Raw genomic sequence first — 17,227 nt, forward strand, 5'->3', positions numbered from 1 at the left:
ATATATGAGATTGTACTTAAGAGCACATAAGTCTTATTCATGATTTTAAGTAATAGCTAATTTAACAGTTGCTTTTACTGTATCTTTTACCTGAATAAGAATAAATACAAAGACAAATTTAATATTGTTCTTAGTACCAGAGAAGTATGCAAGAGTGTTAGTAACCTAAAGCTGACTCACCAATCTGTACCTTTAGGAAGGATCCCCACATGAGGTAAATTGATGAGGTAGTAGTTTAAGTACTAAGTGATTAACTAATTGCTGGGTGATTGAAGCTAAAAGTTAAAAAAGAGGCAGGCAGAGACATTGAAGGAGAAGGCTAGAAGGAAGGGCCAGAGAAGCCTAAGGTCTCAGAGAGGTGAGATCTCTCCCCAACTGCTGCCCTGGGCCTTGGTAGTATGTAAAGACTTATGCTCTGGGGAACAAACCTGTATAAAGCCCATTGTAAATAAACCACTTGGTGCTGAACTTCTCACTGGTGTGCATGATGACTGTTTTCAGTAAGAATCTAGGGAACCCAGCCCTGTGACAGGAAGGGACCTGCCCTGTACTATACATGCTTGCTTCAAACAAGGATGATTGGATTTTTCCCAATTCTTTGCCATTCTTCCCTTCCCACTCTTCCTCCTTCACTGAGGCTATGTACACACTACATCTTACGCTGGTATAAGTTATGTCACTCGGGTGTGAATAAGCCACCCGCCTGAACAACGTAAGTTACACCAACCTAAGCGCCCGTGTGGATAGTGCTATGTTGGCAGGAGAGCTTCTCTCGCTGACATGGCTACTGCTGCTTGCGGGGGCTGGAATAATTAAGTTGATGGGAGAGCTCTCTCCGGTCAGCTTAGAGCATCTGCACTAGCAGTGCTACAACAATGCAGTTGCAAGCTCTGTAGTGTAGCCTTAGGCTATTACACTAGCACTTACATTGCTCAGGGGTGTGAAAAAAACACCCCTCTGAGAGACATAAGTTACGCTGACAGAGCTTCTCCTGCCAACATAACTACTGCTGCTCGTTGGATGTGGTTTAATTAAGTAGACAGGAGAGCTCTCTCCTGTCAGCATTGAACCGCTGCATGAGCTATCTTACAGTGGTGTTGCTGTAAGCTCGATAGTGTAGACATGGCCTTAGTCATGTGCAGGGACCAGGTATAAACACAGTCCTTAGCTTTCAAGCATGAGGGATGAAATCTACGCCCCAATAAAGTCAGTGGGGGTTTTGCCAAGTGTCCCCATCTATTTAAGTACATTTGTATTTATGTATATAAGTATTTTGAGGTTCCATACATACTTGTGCGCAGTCACTTTGAACATTCTGTACTTTGTACTTGTATTTAAGCACATTTTAAAGGTATTTAAAGCATAACTAACTTTATCTGCAAGTACTTTTTCAAAATAGATTTTGAAACAATCACATCCCTCTCAACTGTTCCTGATTCTGGTTGGCCTCAGAACCCACAGTCCCAGGTTGGGAGCTACAGGCCCTGAGTTCTGGCTTTCTTGGCTTTTTTCTGTTGGCCCTGCTGTTGCACCAGCCAGGGAGAATGGTAGTCCCACCCCTTCATTTCTGATAGATCACTGCAACTGGCAATGGGGAGACTCGCTGCCCAGACCCAGCCCAGCAGCAGCAGAGACACATTGCATGGTGCAGCCCAGCCATGGTCTTCAGTAGGGCCAGGATTTTACCTGAGGCCCCCATGACTCAATGCCCAACTGTTAATAACTCTGGCTAGCAGAGCACTTCCCACATAACATAAATGTTATGCTGCACCCTGTAAAGTGGCTGATTCCCCCTGTTGTCCAAGAGGCATTGTTTCTCAAGCAGGCATAACAAGCCAGATTTTCAAAGCTTTTTAGATATCTAAAAAGGCAGATAGGCATCTAGTGGGATTTTGCAAAGCATCTAAGCAAGTTAGGTACCTGATTCCCATTGAAAGCAATGGGAATTAGGTGCCTCACCTGCTTAGGCACTTTTGAAAATCCCAGTAGGTGCCTATCTGCCTCTTTAGACACTTAAATATTTTTGAAAATCTGATCCAGTGTCTCTAGGACACTGGGTGGTGGTACACTGTGCCATCCTCTGCTACAGGCCTTTCAGGCACAGTTTTGCCTAGCTTGGATGAAAAGTGAAACCCTTCAATAGCATTCATTATCAATGACCTATAACTGGCACAGGGACACAAATAATATTAATTAAAATTTAGAGAATTAAAAAAATGATTCAAATGGATTTGTTAAGTTTCTTGTATAATGTTTTGGCCATTGAATATAGAACAGCAAAGTGTGTACATGATTATTTGAGATGCAGAACTGTAATTTTGGCCATTTTGGCCTGAATGGCAATGAAATTTTGAAGAAATTGGTATTGGATACTTGTGATAAAGTTTTTGAAAGTAATCCCTGTGTGCAGTAACCTCCACACAACCAAAAATAGATATGATGCTGACAATGTGTGTTGTTACTTGAATAACTAGATACAAGTAAGCCATTTCAGTAGATGTTCTTGTGATGTCTGCATGACCTAGCTACTTCTAAAAGGTTGAAAACATTTATGCCACTATCTATGACTTCTGACAGTTTCTACAAAATCATGCAAAGAACTCCTGAGGATCGGAGAGAACTCTCACCCCACTAGCTAGAGTGGAGCTTTGGGGGTGGAGGGCTGGGAGCAATAAATATTCTCCCTGCAGTCAAGGAGGAAGAGTTCTCAACTGGGAATAGCTGAAGCAGTGTTCACATACCCCTGCTCCTCCTCCCCTCTCCCGCCCTCTCGTATGTGAGAAGCTTTTTCCCTTCTGCAAAATATATATATATTTCTTCTCTTGTTTTATTATGTTATGATGTTGTTCAGACATATTCCACAGTTAAATGTTAGAACTAAGAATACACTTGTTATTTAATTTCCCTAATGGCATAGCTGGTTGGGTAATACAGAGCAAAAGCTTGAGGAATGAATGAGTCTAACTTGCCCATGCTCGATATACATTGAAATATTTAGAGGAATCAGAGAGGCGATCCTAAGTCATTAATACTCCAGGGTCCAATTCTGTTCCTCTTTAAGTCAATGGGAGTTTTGCCATTAATGACAGTCCTTTATGAAAATTTTATTTTAAAAAAATTATCCACTATATTTCCAATTCCCTTTCTGCAGTTGGTCTCTCTATTAGAAGGAGTTGCCCTTTTTGAACATGTTTCCTAAAAGATTGAATTAGAATAGAAAAAATAGCCAGTTATGAAAATGTAATATATAAAATACGCGTCCCTTTCTCTCCTATCACAGTATGTAAGAAAATACATGAATGTACGTAAGGGACTTTTTACCACCTAAAATGATCAGATACTTCAAAAACCTTTTCATAATTTATAGTAATTCACATCTTTAAAATTCCTGTTTCTGGCCCCAATATATTAAATGAGATTTTCCATGCACTCTTTTGCTTACAATTGTTTTAACAATACACAAAGCTCTGTGATAAAGAGACTTATGTTTCTGGAACTTCTCCTTTGGGTAGATTTGTATGCTCAATATGTTTTTTGCGGATGCATTTTTAGTGAGAACTTCTCAACAGTGCTGAAAAACGTCAGTGTTGTCTTTTCCTTTTAAAACTTGAATAGCAGTGTTTTGATTTGTAATTTTTTAATATACTTTCTCTTAAGTCTAGACCTTGTTTAACAGTATATAATATTGTCATCCTCGCCAAAAAATATAAATTGAAAAAAAACTCTGAAAATGTAGTTTGTCACTTACTTTTTGTTCACAGAACATTGTGTATTAGATAATACTGAGAAACCTAAAGGATTCAATGCGTAGAAATGCAAAAATATTTTAATTATTAAATAAAGTTGTGAAAAGTAGAACATTGTATAAAAAAAGTTAATCTGTATGTCATACCTGTATGACCATACTTAACCAAGCAAAATAACCAAAGCAGTTGTTTTTACAAAAAAGGCCACATACCACGCCAATTTTTACAAGCAGTGCATTATACATAATTTGGTTTGCAGTCAGGCAGAATATAATTGTGCTTCATGTATAGTCATCTAATTTTATAAGAGAAAAATTAAAAGAAAATTAACAGGATTCTATCTTCTATACATTAGTGGTTGTTCCATCTTAGAGAAAACAGAGTAATCTGCCTTGTGTATGTGCACTATATATGCTGTATATAATAGCTATTGATATTAAGTTTAAAAACAAAAAACTCTTGGTCCTTGACTGTTTATGTATGAATCCTATATTTGTGTACATTAATTTACATAGTGAATTTGCATAGTAAAAGTGGGAAATAATATCCATATGTTCATTTGCATCACCAGACCTGACTGCATAATAATTTCAACTCCAGAGGAAGGGGTAAAAACCTGGATGTGCACATGTGACTTCAGACTCTTTTGTGTGCTGCCTACTACAACATAGAGGCCTTTTTTAAAGGGCAACCCTGTTCCATCTTCTCTTTCATCCATTCAGAAAAAGAAAAGATCATTCAGGATCAGCAGTTTATCTGGTAAAACAGAGTGGCAGTTTCTTATAATATCCCTCAGAGGAGCAGGCCAATAGATTATTGAAAATAATTATCTGGAAAATAAAAGGTGTGAGTCTTTTATAATCATTCCCTACTGCCATCATAAAAATGGCCATACTGGGACAGACCAAACGTCCATTTAGCCCAGTATCCTGTCCTCCAACAGTGGCCAAAGCAGGTGCTTCAGAGGGAATGAACAGAACAGGTAATCAAGTGATCTATCCACTATCGCCCATTCCTAGCTTCTGGCTAACAGAGGCTAGGGACACCATCCCTGCTCATCTTAGCTAATAGTGATTGATGGATCTATCCTCCATGAATTTATCTAGTTCTTTTTTGAACGCTGTTAATGTGTTGGCCTTCTCAGCATCCTCTAGCAAGGAGTTCCACAGGTTGACTGTGCATTGTGTGAAGAAATACTTCCTTTTGTTTGTTTTAAACCTGTTGCCTATTAATTTCATTTGATGAGCCCTAGTTCTTGTGTTATGAGAAGGAGTAAACAGTACTTCCTTATGTACTTTCTCCACACCAGTCATGATTTTATAGACCTCTACCATTTCCCCACTTAGTCTCTTTTTCAAGTTGACATGTTATTAATAGTACTTGAAAAAGTCCCTTATTAAATTGCATATTTTTGCATGTGTGTATATGTATATTTAACAGTATAAACTAAACAAATCAAGCAGTCTTTAGGTGATACACTATATCAATTGACACCGTTAGGAAAATAATAGTGTATGAACAGTGCTGAGACATCTTTTAACTAGGAGATCAGCTGATCTGTGTATCAGATGGAGAATAAATAATGTCACTTCAGGTAAGAAAATGGGTTTTGCAATGAAAATATATGGTGTTTGTTATTTGATCTTCTGTGGTTTCAGAACAACACTGGAATAGGATCTTATGCATGAAAATGCATATGGTGACAGCTCTCTTGTATTGATAAAATTGTTTTCAAGATGAAGATGTTCCAAACGTGAATCTTCAACTTCCTCATCATCATCATTACTGTCATCATCAACATTGTCATCATTGACAACAGCTCTACAGATGCGTTCTGGAGGGACTGTTCTGTGAAATCATAAGATACATTTTGGCTTAGTTACTAAAGTGTACTAGTAAGCTCCTTCCATACAAGTTGTTCATTTTAGAGATACTGACTAAGAAGGTTTTTCTAAAAAAGGTTTGGACTTGATCAGCATTAAAAATAGTTATAAATTACCCCAAAGGTAGTTATTTTTATTTTTAGTTCTATACTGTAGTGATAGTCTTTCAGTTCTGTCTGAATTAATAGATATATGCTACTTGAAGGTTCAAGTAGACATAATTGGTATATTTCAAAACTGAGTTTACATCACAAATGATATTTTGTAACACAGTGTGAATGTTTCTTTTTGCATTGCTACCTCTTAATATAATTACTTATCTTTTATTAAGAAATTCTTGGAATACATTAGTTATTAGATAAATTCTTGTCTTGACAACATGGACAAGATTCTTAGCCCATGGAGCTGCTTTGTGCTGTTCAGGCAATGCAAACCAGCTGAAAAAGTGCCCTAAAGGAGCACTTGAGGATTCCCTGGCAAAGGTGACAGAAAGTTGGTGTAGCCACTCTGAGATCACCTGCTTCATAGGGAGTGTGACAGGGCTGGAGGAGATGTTTCTGGAAAGTGCTGCACTCTGGTGATCCTTGGTTGCATGAGGAGGAGTCTGCTCCACACAGCATAAATTAGACCAGCCCTTAGACTGCTACAAGTTATGTCAGCAGCTAGTTTGGGCCTCCGGTCAGCCTTAGGATCAGAAAAGCAGAAAGGTGACTTAGAGACACCTTTTCCCCCCGCTTTCCTCTGCTGTGGCAAGCAGAGCACAGCTGTAGCTGGGGATTTGACCCCAAATCTTTAACAAACTGAGTACTTGGAGAATACTGGTACTTCAGAGTTGTACACTTTTAAAAACAGTATTGGGAGATTTAAACCACACTTCTTTTTTGTATATGGTTTTGGAAAATATTGCAATAGGGAATTCAGGATTCAGTCCCTTCTAACAATATTTAAAATATATGGTTCATGGAAAATGTAGAGTAGGAAGTTAATATATTTTAAAATATAGTGTAGTATTTATTAAATCCCTTTTTATATTCTCAGTTAACACAGCAGAATTGGTAAATACCGTATTTTGTTGTTGTTCAGCCTCAGAAAGCTTAATGCCTTCATTTCTGTGATTCCAAATGGTACAAACTTTAATTCATTGTGATCCAAAAATAACTCTCTCAAAGACCGATAAGCTCCATAGAATGACACTGGATCTATTCCATCATTGTTAAGTTTGTTAAAAGAAAGGTAGAGATATTCCAGCCCTGGCTTCATGTGACCAAATACGTATCCGGGTATTCTCTCAATCTGGTTTCCTATAAGTACGAGGTGCAGTAAGGATTTTGGCAGATAGGAGGGAACATGATATAACTTATTGTAAGAAAGATCAATAGATTCCAAATTCCTGCATTAAAGGAAACAAAAAGGGACAGTAAATGATAGAGTATACTATATAGTTTACATTGGACTCCATACAGAATAACATTCAGTTGGTGGCAAGAAGTCCAGCTGCTTAAGTATGGGAAAATATTTTTTCTGTGAGAGAGAGTTTCTGTTAATAGAAAGACATTCATTTTATGGTGTGTGGGCAGAGATATAATTATTTCTGGAAAAAAGATCAGAGTAGCAAAAATGTAAGTCAGAACTTCTCATTCAGGAGCCATTCTTATGCTTTTGTTGTGAGGGGGGAAAATCTGTATTAATATGAGTACAGAGATAGGAAACCCCAGGGACTAATTTTTGCTTGATAAACATCTCAGATTTGCAATAGACTAGTATGCTATATTAGAAAACACCATTTTTTCTTTACAGTTAACAGCTCTTTTCCCATGGCTCCTATCCAGATTGTTTGCATTTTTTACCACTAATGCTCGTTGGCCAAGGTGGCACTAAAATGGGCCTAATCCAGCAACCCTTACACACGTGAGTAGTCCCATTTGCTTCACTTAATTCAGTGTCCCATTGATACTGACATAAAGTTTGATTTTAAGTTTGTCTTCAGTGGGACTGCTTATATGAATAAGTGCTGCAGGATCAGACCTAGGTACCTGAAGATAAGCATATTTTCTTCAAAAAGTAATATCACCCAGTTACAGTTTATCTTCCATGTATTGTCATGACCCTGTCTGTTAACTCTTAGTTCTTCTTGTGATTTCTGTTTCTTTTTGAAGGTAAAGTAGGGGTGCTGGTGGACAGCAAATAGCAACCCAGCTTCAGACAGAACTTTATTGTCAGGGATGAGGAGAGGAAAAGTTCTATTTTAATCACCATTTTTAATACGGATTGACTGATGTGATCAACACCTGTGATTATTTAGCTAATTAGGAATTTGGCTAGGAAGATATGAGATGTACAGTATTTCTTTGTAATAAACTGTTTCTTTTTTATTGTTGGTATTCATTTTGGCTCTGAACAAAACATAATCTTTAGCCTTGAGATCAGGGTAGATAAAAAAATGATATTGTATATTTTTATTCACATTAAGTATAGTAATCTATTGAAAATTAAATTTGAAATTGACAACCTATGTTAATACCAGGGCTGTCAAGCGATTAAAAAAAATAATTGTGATTAATCGCACTGGTAAACAATAATAGAATACCATTTATTTAAATATTTTTGGATGTTTTCTACATTTTCAAATATATTGATTTCAATTACAACACAGAATACAAAGTGTACAGTGCTCACTTTATATTTATTTTTGATTACAAGTATTTGCACTGTAAAAAAACAAAAGAAATAGTATTTTTCAGTTCACCTAATACAAGTACTATAGTGCAATCTCTTTATCATGAAAGTTATACTTTCAAATGTAGAATTATGTACAAAAAAATGTAAAACTTTAGAGCCTACAAGTCCACTCAGTCCTACTTCTTGGTCAGCCAATCACTCACACAAATAAGGTTGGTTACAATTTGCAAGAGACAATGCTGCCTGCTTCTTGTTTACAATGTCACCTGAAAGTGAGAACAGGCATTCTCATGACACTGTTGTAGCCGGTCCCACAAGATATTTATGAGCCAGATGTGCTAAAGATTCATATGTTGCTTCATTTTTCAACCACCATTCCAGAGGACATGCATCCATGCTGATGACAGGTTCTGCTCGATAACGATCCAAAGCAGAGCGAACCAATGCATGTCAATTTTCATCATCTGAGTCAGATGCCACCAGCAGAAGGTTCATTTTCTTTTTTGGTGGTTCCGGTTCTGTAGTTTCCATATCTGAGTGTTGCTCTTTTAAGTCTTCTGAAAGCATGCTCCACAGCTTGTCCCTCTCAGATTTTGGATGGCACTTCAGATTCTTAAACCTTGAGTCAAGTGCTGTAGCTATCTTTAGAAATCTTATATTGGTACCTTCTTTGCATTTTGTCAAAGTGTGAAAGTGAAAAGCTGTGAAACTGTTCTTAAAATGAACATGTGCTGGGTCATCATCTGAGATTGCTATGACATGAAATATATGGCAGAATGCAGGTAAAACAGAACAGAAGACGTACAATTCTCCCACAAGGAGTTCAGTCACAAATGTAATTAACGCATTTTTTTAACGAGCATCATCAGCATGGAAGCATGTCCTCTGGAATGCTGGCCGTAGGAATGGTGACCTTCAGGGCATCCGAATATTTATCATATCTGACACTAAATACCTTGTAACACCGGCTACAAAAGTGCCATGTGAACAACTGTTCTCACTTTCAGGTGACATTGTAAACAAGAAGCGGGCAGCCTTATCTCCTGCAAACTTTAACTAAACTTGTTTGTCTGAGCGATTGGCTGAAGTAGGATTGAGTGGACTTGTAGGCTCTAAAGTTTTACATAGTTTTATTTTTGAATGCAGTTATTTTTTTGTACATAATTCTACATTTGTAAGTTCAACTTTCATGATAAAGAGATTGCACTACAGTACTTGTATTAGGTGAATTGAAAAATTTTAAATACTATTACTGTAAAAATATTTGTAATAAAAAATATAAAGTGAGCACTGTACACTTTGTATTCTGTGTTGTAACTGAAATCAATATATTTGAAAATGTAGAAAACATCCAAAAATAATTAATAAATTTCAATTAATATACTATTGTTTAACGATGCGATTAATCGCAATTAATTTTTTTTTTAGTTAATCATCTGAGTTAACTGTGATTAATTGACAGATCTAGTTAATATCTAAACTTACTATTTGCTATTAAATGTTCTATGAAGAAGTGTTCTGTTTGGCTTGAAAACTTGTCTCTCTCACCAACAGAAGTTGGGTCAATAAAAGATATTACCTCACCCACTTTCTCTCTATATACACTATTAAAATAATTTAAATTAAATTTAAAAAATATTGACCAGTTAAGTTCGCTACCAAGTTTTAAAGAAAGTCAGATCACTGAACTGGTGGAAGTCACTGGCTGAGTACCTGGAACCAGAGTTTGTTGAAGTATTAAACCAGCTTCTGACAGCAATAGCCTCTTCCGCAGGTGGGGAGAGAATATTTTCTTCATTTCAGTTTCTTCAACTAATTCAGTTCAATGACTAATTCATTGTTAAGAAGCCAATTGGCAGTTAAAACAGCAGGAAAGATTATTTTCTCTTCCAATCTATGAATAAAAACTAGATGTGAGAGGATGAGATCTACTAGTTCTAAAATCTTGAAGGACATGGTGACCAGAAACAATCAGTTCACTTAATTATCTACACATAACATTTGCTTTGTTTAAAAAATCAGTTAGTTTTAAATGCTATAAAAAAGTTTTGGTAAATGTTTTTGTCTTATGGATCCTTCACTTTTAAGAAAGTTTTTTATTTAATTAAGGAAAGTAAAATGCTGTTTTTGCATTTAATTGAATTTTAACTTCTATCCAAACAGAAATTGACACAAATCACAATTTACAAAATTAATCATAGTCCATTAAATAAGAAATGCATTATTTGCCATTTTCTAGCATAATGACAAATATTAAAATTCAGAATCTGAATAAATATAAGGCAATCTATATAAAAGTGTGTAGATATAGTGTATCCTCCTGGTGACCAACAAAAAAGCACTTAATTTAGTGTAAAGTGTATATTTAGTTGCAAATCAACATATGTTAATGGTTACCAATCAATGAGAACCCATCTTTCTTTTAAAAAAAAACCCCTAATAAGTACAAATGCAAAACATGATTCAAATAAGATTAGTAAAAAACAAGGTGTCCAGAGTGCTGATTTACATCATGATTAAAATTGGTGATTTAAATAGCTTTGATTTATATCAATCCACCCTACTTGAGGTTTAATGAAATGTTAGCTTGGTTTGTGAGTGGAAGTGACCCATGATATCACAATGTTATTTTAAAGGTGATATTATATATTACTTAGATTGTGATAAATTATAATGTGGATGGAAAGATAATTGAATTTGTTAACATAAGAATATTATCATGGTATCCATGGATTTTTAAAACAGAGATTCTATGGGGGTTTTTTAAATCAGAGGAGCTTCATTACATGGTACAGATATTACTTTCACAGTACGGTTTTCTAGTAGTACTGGATAACAAAACAATTAAATCTTAACTTGGTACTTACTCTTGATTAATCCAAGCCAAAGGTGCTATCCTATTTTCTTCTAATTTGTTGTGTTTCAGCACAATGATGTTAATATTCCTGGTATGGTTAAAGCAAATTTCTGAAATTTCTTCTATTTGGTTATTTTCCAGATATAGTTCCTACAAGTACATTTGAAAAAGAAAATTTGAAAAACAATATTTACATTTTTTCCTGTTGTGATTTAAAAAGTTCATTTTTAAGTGTCATTGGCCTCTCATGCTAAAACCACTGTTTTCCAGATATCAAAAGAATTACCTGAACACGTCTGCATAATAAACTCAGTAGTAGTAATTGCGTGACTTGATTTTGGAAAAAACTAATATTCAAAATTTAATATACTTTTCATTTGTGGAAACATAAATTACTTTGAAAGACAGATTAATAGAATAATAATTATTTTTAAAAAGCAACAGAGAGTCCTGTGGCACCTTTAAGACTAAAGGATGTATTGGAGCATAAGCTTTTGTGGGTGAATACCCACTTCGTCAGACGCATTTAAATTATTTTTTAAAACACCTTTGCTTGCTGTTGCATAATGTGTTTGTGGATGTATTGAATGCTAAGACTGTTGTAATATAATTCATGTTTTCTGGACACACATTTGCCAAGAGGAATAAAAATATTTATTTAATATAGGAAAGGCATGACAAACTTGCAATAAGAATGAAGTATTAGTTGAGGTATGTGAACAGAGTTAGCCAAAACACAGGATTTCCAGTGCCCAGAGATTTAGATGGATGCCATTTGTGGTGGAGTTTGTATAATATAAGTAAATAAGTACATTTCTGGCAATAATGACTTTGTAACCAATGACAATATGTCTTGAAACAAATTATTAAGCTGTAAAAATATCATCTGTGCTTTACAGAGGTAGTGGAGTACATACAAAGAAGAAAAGGAATACATCTGGAAAAATAAAGATTTTTGGTCTTTTACCTCAATAGATGTGGGAAGACCTTGTGGGACAGTTCTAAATTTATTTCTTCCAAGGCGCAAATAAGACAGGCTTTTCAAAGGACGGAAAGCTAAAGGACTGACATTTGCTTCACTAAGTTTATTGTCTTCTAATTCTAGGGTCACCAAGTTCTTTAATTCTGTAGAAAATAAAATAATTGGTGATAAATTTTAATAAAATAATATAGAATCTTGTACCATATTAAAACATGAGCTATGTTGTAACAATTTTTAACATTACTTAAGTCCATTCAAAAAAATGGGGAAATATATTTGCCTGAATGGGTCTTAGCACAGAAAACAATTTTATACTCCCATTCATAGGTTGTAAATTATTTTTATTTTCAATCATTTGAAAAAATTTCAGCCAATTACTGTACCATGTTCAAAAACCATACTGTAAATATAGTTAAATTATGAAAAATGCAACTGAAATGTATTGATAATACAAAATTTGTTTACAGCCCATTATATAACTTCTTTATTGTCCTCCAGGAGAGCCATGCAATTTCCAGCATAAGATTATTGTTATTTTAATATTGTACTTTCAGAATGGGAAAATAAGGCAGGTGCAGGGAGCTAATGGGAGCAAGCTCCTTAGTAATTCAAGACCTCAGGAGAGTGCATGGAGCAATATATTGGTGCTGACCTTCTGCACAGATGCCCAAAGATCTGTAGGATTCTCCCACAGCTCTCCAGTCATTCATTTGTTTAGTGGTCATGTTACTTGCACCCTTTGTAGGTTCACAGGTCCTTCCCCCACCTCAGTGTACAACTATGTGTTGAGAACTCTGCATGGAGTATCCTGTATCCCCCTTCCTAGGGAGTGGGTATTGTAGACCTTGATCTTCCAGATATATTTCAGAAGAACTAAATGTTGGCTACTATATGTAAACAAAAAATTATCATTTCATGACAAAAAGTTCATTCTCAATTACAAAATATTAAAGTTCATAAACAAAAATGTTGAATAATTTCATCTAAGCTTTCTTCTGCTTTCTTGAGGCACAGAGATCAAAACCTGTTTCCTGTCCCATGAGTATAAAAATATCCATACTGGTTCCACTGTACATAATACAGCAACACTGGGATGTAGGTGTACATACTCCCTGTGCAGTGCACAATCCAGTTTCCCTAGAGAACTTGAGCATTAGCACAGACTTTGCTGTGAAAAACACTGACATTCCTCAGAATTACAAGATAATTCAGATTTTAAAAACTCAAGTTTCATGCAGGTCTTCTGGGTTTTGTTGCCGTACAGACATCTGGAAAAACACATCTATTTATCAATCCAATGATTAAGTTTCTGTTATTTAACACAATGTCTCTGCCTCATATAGAAATAAAAGATCCTAGAATCTTGCTGTAGTATGCTGCCTTGATTGGCAATGACTAACAAAAATACATTTAGATCCTGACTGGCAAAGATGGGTGCATGTGCTTAACTTTACTCATGAATGTAAAGTTCAACATGTGTATAAGTCTTTGCAGGATCAGTCTGTTACTCATATTTAACTTTAATTTTTTCCATCTACAATGGCAGATGAAAATTGGTCTCAAATTCTCCAGATTTTGCTTAATATGCAAGATCTCAAAATTCTATTCTGCATTTTGAGTTTCAAATCTAATTTCATTGATTCAATATTCACTTCTTAAATACCTTGTAAACTGTCTTCATCAATAGCATGGAGATGGTTTTCATTTATTTTAAGTTCTTCTAAAGCTGACGGTAATTCAGGAGGGATATGTACTAGTGCGTTTCCATCCATATACAAACGTTTTAACTTTTTCAGGATCTTAATTGGGGGGGAGAAATCAGAATTCAGTTAACAAAATGTAAAATTATATTGTCAAATAACCTAAAATTGTAATTGCCATTTTACTAACCATGTTAATTTTGTTGCTGATGCTGCTGTTGGTTGTGTTAGGTAAGTTTCATAAAAAGCAGCAGGTTGATAAAATGGAGACTTGAGTCTGATATACACAGAACAGGTAAAGACTGGGTAGCAGTAGCACCTCAACGCTGTTGTGGAATATCCAGTGTTTTGGTAAGAAAGGAGTTCTTTCTCTAAGTACTTGAACCATTGGCCTTTCTACTAACAAGGGTGTCAGTTGTGAGGGTATGTTTTGTGATATGAACATCTGTCATCCAAGAATTGGACTTAGTTCATCAACCTCTTTCACATGGGCCGGCCAGCCGCCATCCCAGCCATACTGGACCCCAGTCCTGTTACTAATCCTTGACTCATCCAATCACCTCACTTATCTAACCTTTTCATAATATTTAGGAATTCTTAGATACTTACAAGCCTTTATAGTATTTTCATATTATGTACTTAATCTACAGTAGTCAATGTTTTTCAGTAAATCGCCTCTAGGGCTACTGGTCCACTACAGTTCAGTAAACTTTTTGGCTTAGGAGTAGAGGCACGTGGCCTTTTTGCAGGTTGAGAGTTAAAATGATGTATAAGTTGTAAAGCGTCAGTGTTCTATGAAGAAGAGCTCTGTGTGTAAGCTCAAAAGCTTCTCTTTCACCAACAGAAGTTGGTTCAATACAAGATATTACCTCATCCACATTTTCTCTCATACTGTGTGTGTCAATCAGATAAACTATAGGTACATCCAAGGATTACATAAGCATGATCGGAATGTCCTTGATACCATTATGTATGGTAGCGCTTACCCTGGCTGACATTAAACATTGTCTCATCAGTTATCCTGTGGAGCTAAGGGGCAAAAGTCTCCTGCAGGCAAAAGAGTAAATATGGCAGTAAACATTTCAATAGCTGGGGGAAATTTTCCACTGACAGGACATTGAAGGGGGTACAATTTTAAATGAGCCTTTTTTGGCTATGACTCGTGTTCCTTTTATTCTTTAGTGTGTTTTTTAGATTTTTGTATGTTTTATAAAATACAAGTACAAATAAAAATATTTTATAATAAAATGTGATCTTTTAAAAAAAAATCTCATAGAATAAAAAGGGGGAAAATGTAATTCTGACCTATTTTATTTCACCTAACAGTTGAAATTTGTAGAATTTGTGAGAGCAATTGTGAGAGGTCTAAGGACACTGTTCAGTGGGGCATTTAAACCAATGGAACTATATACTGTATGTACTTAAGTGCTTTGCTGGATTGAGGCCGAAATCAGGGTCCAAACGCTTTTTGCGACTACAGCTTACTATCAGAAGATTTTTATTATGGACAATCAATGCAGTACTAATAAATAATTCTGATATGTGGATATTGCTAATTAAATAAGTAACACAGATATTCAATCTTTTGCAAAGTTAGTCTTGGAAGACTTCAAACGCTCATTCTCCATGTAAATTATAAAGAAAATTCTACTTAGTGGCAGTTCTGCTTGTGTGTCATATGTTCTGTATTTATCTTCCCTGATATTTTGTTACCTAGGTAGTTTGTATGAAAACAGGATCCTGTTTTTAATAGTTTGCATATTCCTCATAGTTTATTTCCCAATTTGTTCAGAGGATTAATGTTTTTGCAAACAAAAATGTAGGTTTATGCTTTGGTTTTTATTCAGTTAAACTAAGCAAAATCATGTTCTCAAATTCATTTGTACTAAGGGGACAATGGCACTAATGTCTTTTGTTAGATTACCATAGATGTAAGATTACTATCATTATGAAACCATCTTTAGGAGCACAAAAGCATTAGTGTTGGAGAGCTAATGTAATAAGAGAAATCATAAATTAATTTACTGTAGATGGGCCTGAACTTCTGAGGGCATTGATAGTGGAATATAAAGCCTTTAATCTCTAGATTATTGGCTAGAAATCCAGCTCAGATTGGTATTTAGTATTTATTGGCTGTTAGATGGCCTGTGTGAAATTAGCTGATGGTCACCATCCCGGTCTTAACTCAGGTGTCCTTGTAGAGCTTGATCCTGTGACATGCTGAGCATTCTAGCCCTGATCTAGCAAAACACTTAAGTATGTGCCTTAATTAAGCATATAAGTAGTCCCTTTGACAGCAATGTCATTGATCATGTGCCGAAAGTTAAACACGTACATAAGTACTTCGCTAGATTGGAAATAGAGCGCTCAGCACCTTTCAAGATGAAGACCATAAAGAAAAACACCGCACTATCCGATGCCAGTTCAGGCACCGTTGTTAGCAGGCTAATGACTGATCAAGTTCTAAAGAACGAACATTAGAGGTGGTCATTCCAAGTTCGACAATGAGGCACACTGGTGGGGCAACTTCTGTGTTTTTAGACGTATAAAGAACTTCACTGTCAAGTCAGTGTACCCTTCAAAAGCTTCCCTTTCTATACTACTTTTCTTTAAAAGAGAGTCCAAGTACTATGAGGTTTCTAAAAATGATATAAGAAGCACTTTATGATAATGGAAAAACTATTTTTAAAAATCTCAAAACTGAAGCTGGTAAAATACCAGAAAAATATTAATATAATTGTTATTCAGTAAATAATTTTTTCAGTGAATAGTATTCGACCAACTATATAACTGGCTGAAAACTGCAAAAATGGTTTGTTGAAAATGGCAAAATTTTATTAATCATATATTCATTACATAGGGGTAGATCCCTAGCTAGTGCAAATTGTCAGAGCTCCATTGACTCCAGTGAAGCTACAACCATTTACATCAGCTGATGATTTACCCAATAGTATTCTGCCAGATCTACTTCAAGCACAAATCAGTGACAGAGATGTTAGAAAGAGTATGCATGCTTACTTTGAACGCTTGTGGACCTATGCCTGGAGAAGTAATATTATTTTTACTTAGATCAAGCCTTTCCAAATTAGGAATCCCATTGAATGCTTCATCTGGAATGGAAGTGATGGTATTCCCTAGGACAGATAGTTAAAAATATATATATCTTAGTAATGTGTTGCATCTTATATGGTCTGAGTCAGGTAACTAGGTAATGTACAAGTACAAATGTATTTATGGAAATAAAGTCAACTGTATGTCTCTGTGTCTCAACACTAGTAGCATCTAAATTTTGAAAAGCAAGTTAGATTGTAGCAACATGGCACTAATGTCTTTTATTAGATTACCATAGATCTAAAATTACTATAATTACAAAACCATCT

General features: G+C 35.5%; 2 protein-coding genes across 6 annotated transcripts in view; one reads left to right on the forward strand and one right to left on the reverse strand.

The window, feature by feature from the left end:
• CENPP (centromere protein P) overlaps positions 1–17,227 on the forward strand; it is a 328,523-nt gene that overhangs the window by 204,974 nt on the left and 106,322 nt on the right. The gene's annotated exons all lie outside the window — the stretch shown is intronic.
• The window catches only part of ECM2 (extracellular matrix protein 2), a 41,995-nt gene continuing 28,576 nt past the window's right edge, over positions 3,809–17,227 (reverse strand). The window contains exons 5-10 of the mRNA XM_005309338.5: positions 16,866–16,981; positions 13,811–13,946; positions 12,133–12,290; positions 11,176–11,315; positions 6,693–7,019; positions 3,809–5,594 (exon numbers count right to left, since the gene is read on the reverse strand). Coding sequence (XP_005309395.1) covers positions 5,381–5,594; positions 6,693–7,019; positions 11,176–11,315; positions 12,133–12,290; positions 13,811–13,946; positions 16,866–16,981 — 1,091 coding nt within the window. The 3' untranslated portion in view covers positions 3,809–5,380. The remainder of the gene's footprint in view (positions 5,595–6,692; positions 7,020–11,175; positions 11,316–12,132; positions 12,291–13,810; positions 13,947–16,865; positions 16,982–17,227) is intronic.

Source organism: Chrysemys picta, chromosome 7, assembly GCF_011386835.1.
Source record: "Chrysemys picta bellii isolate R12L10 chromosome 7, ASM1138683v2, whole genome shotgun sequence".
NCBI lineage: Eukaryota > Metazoa > Chordata > Testudines > Emydidae > Chrysemys > Chrysemys picta.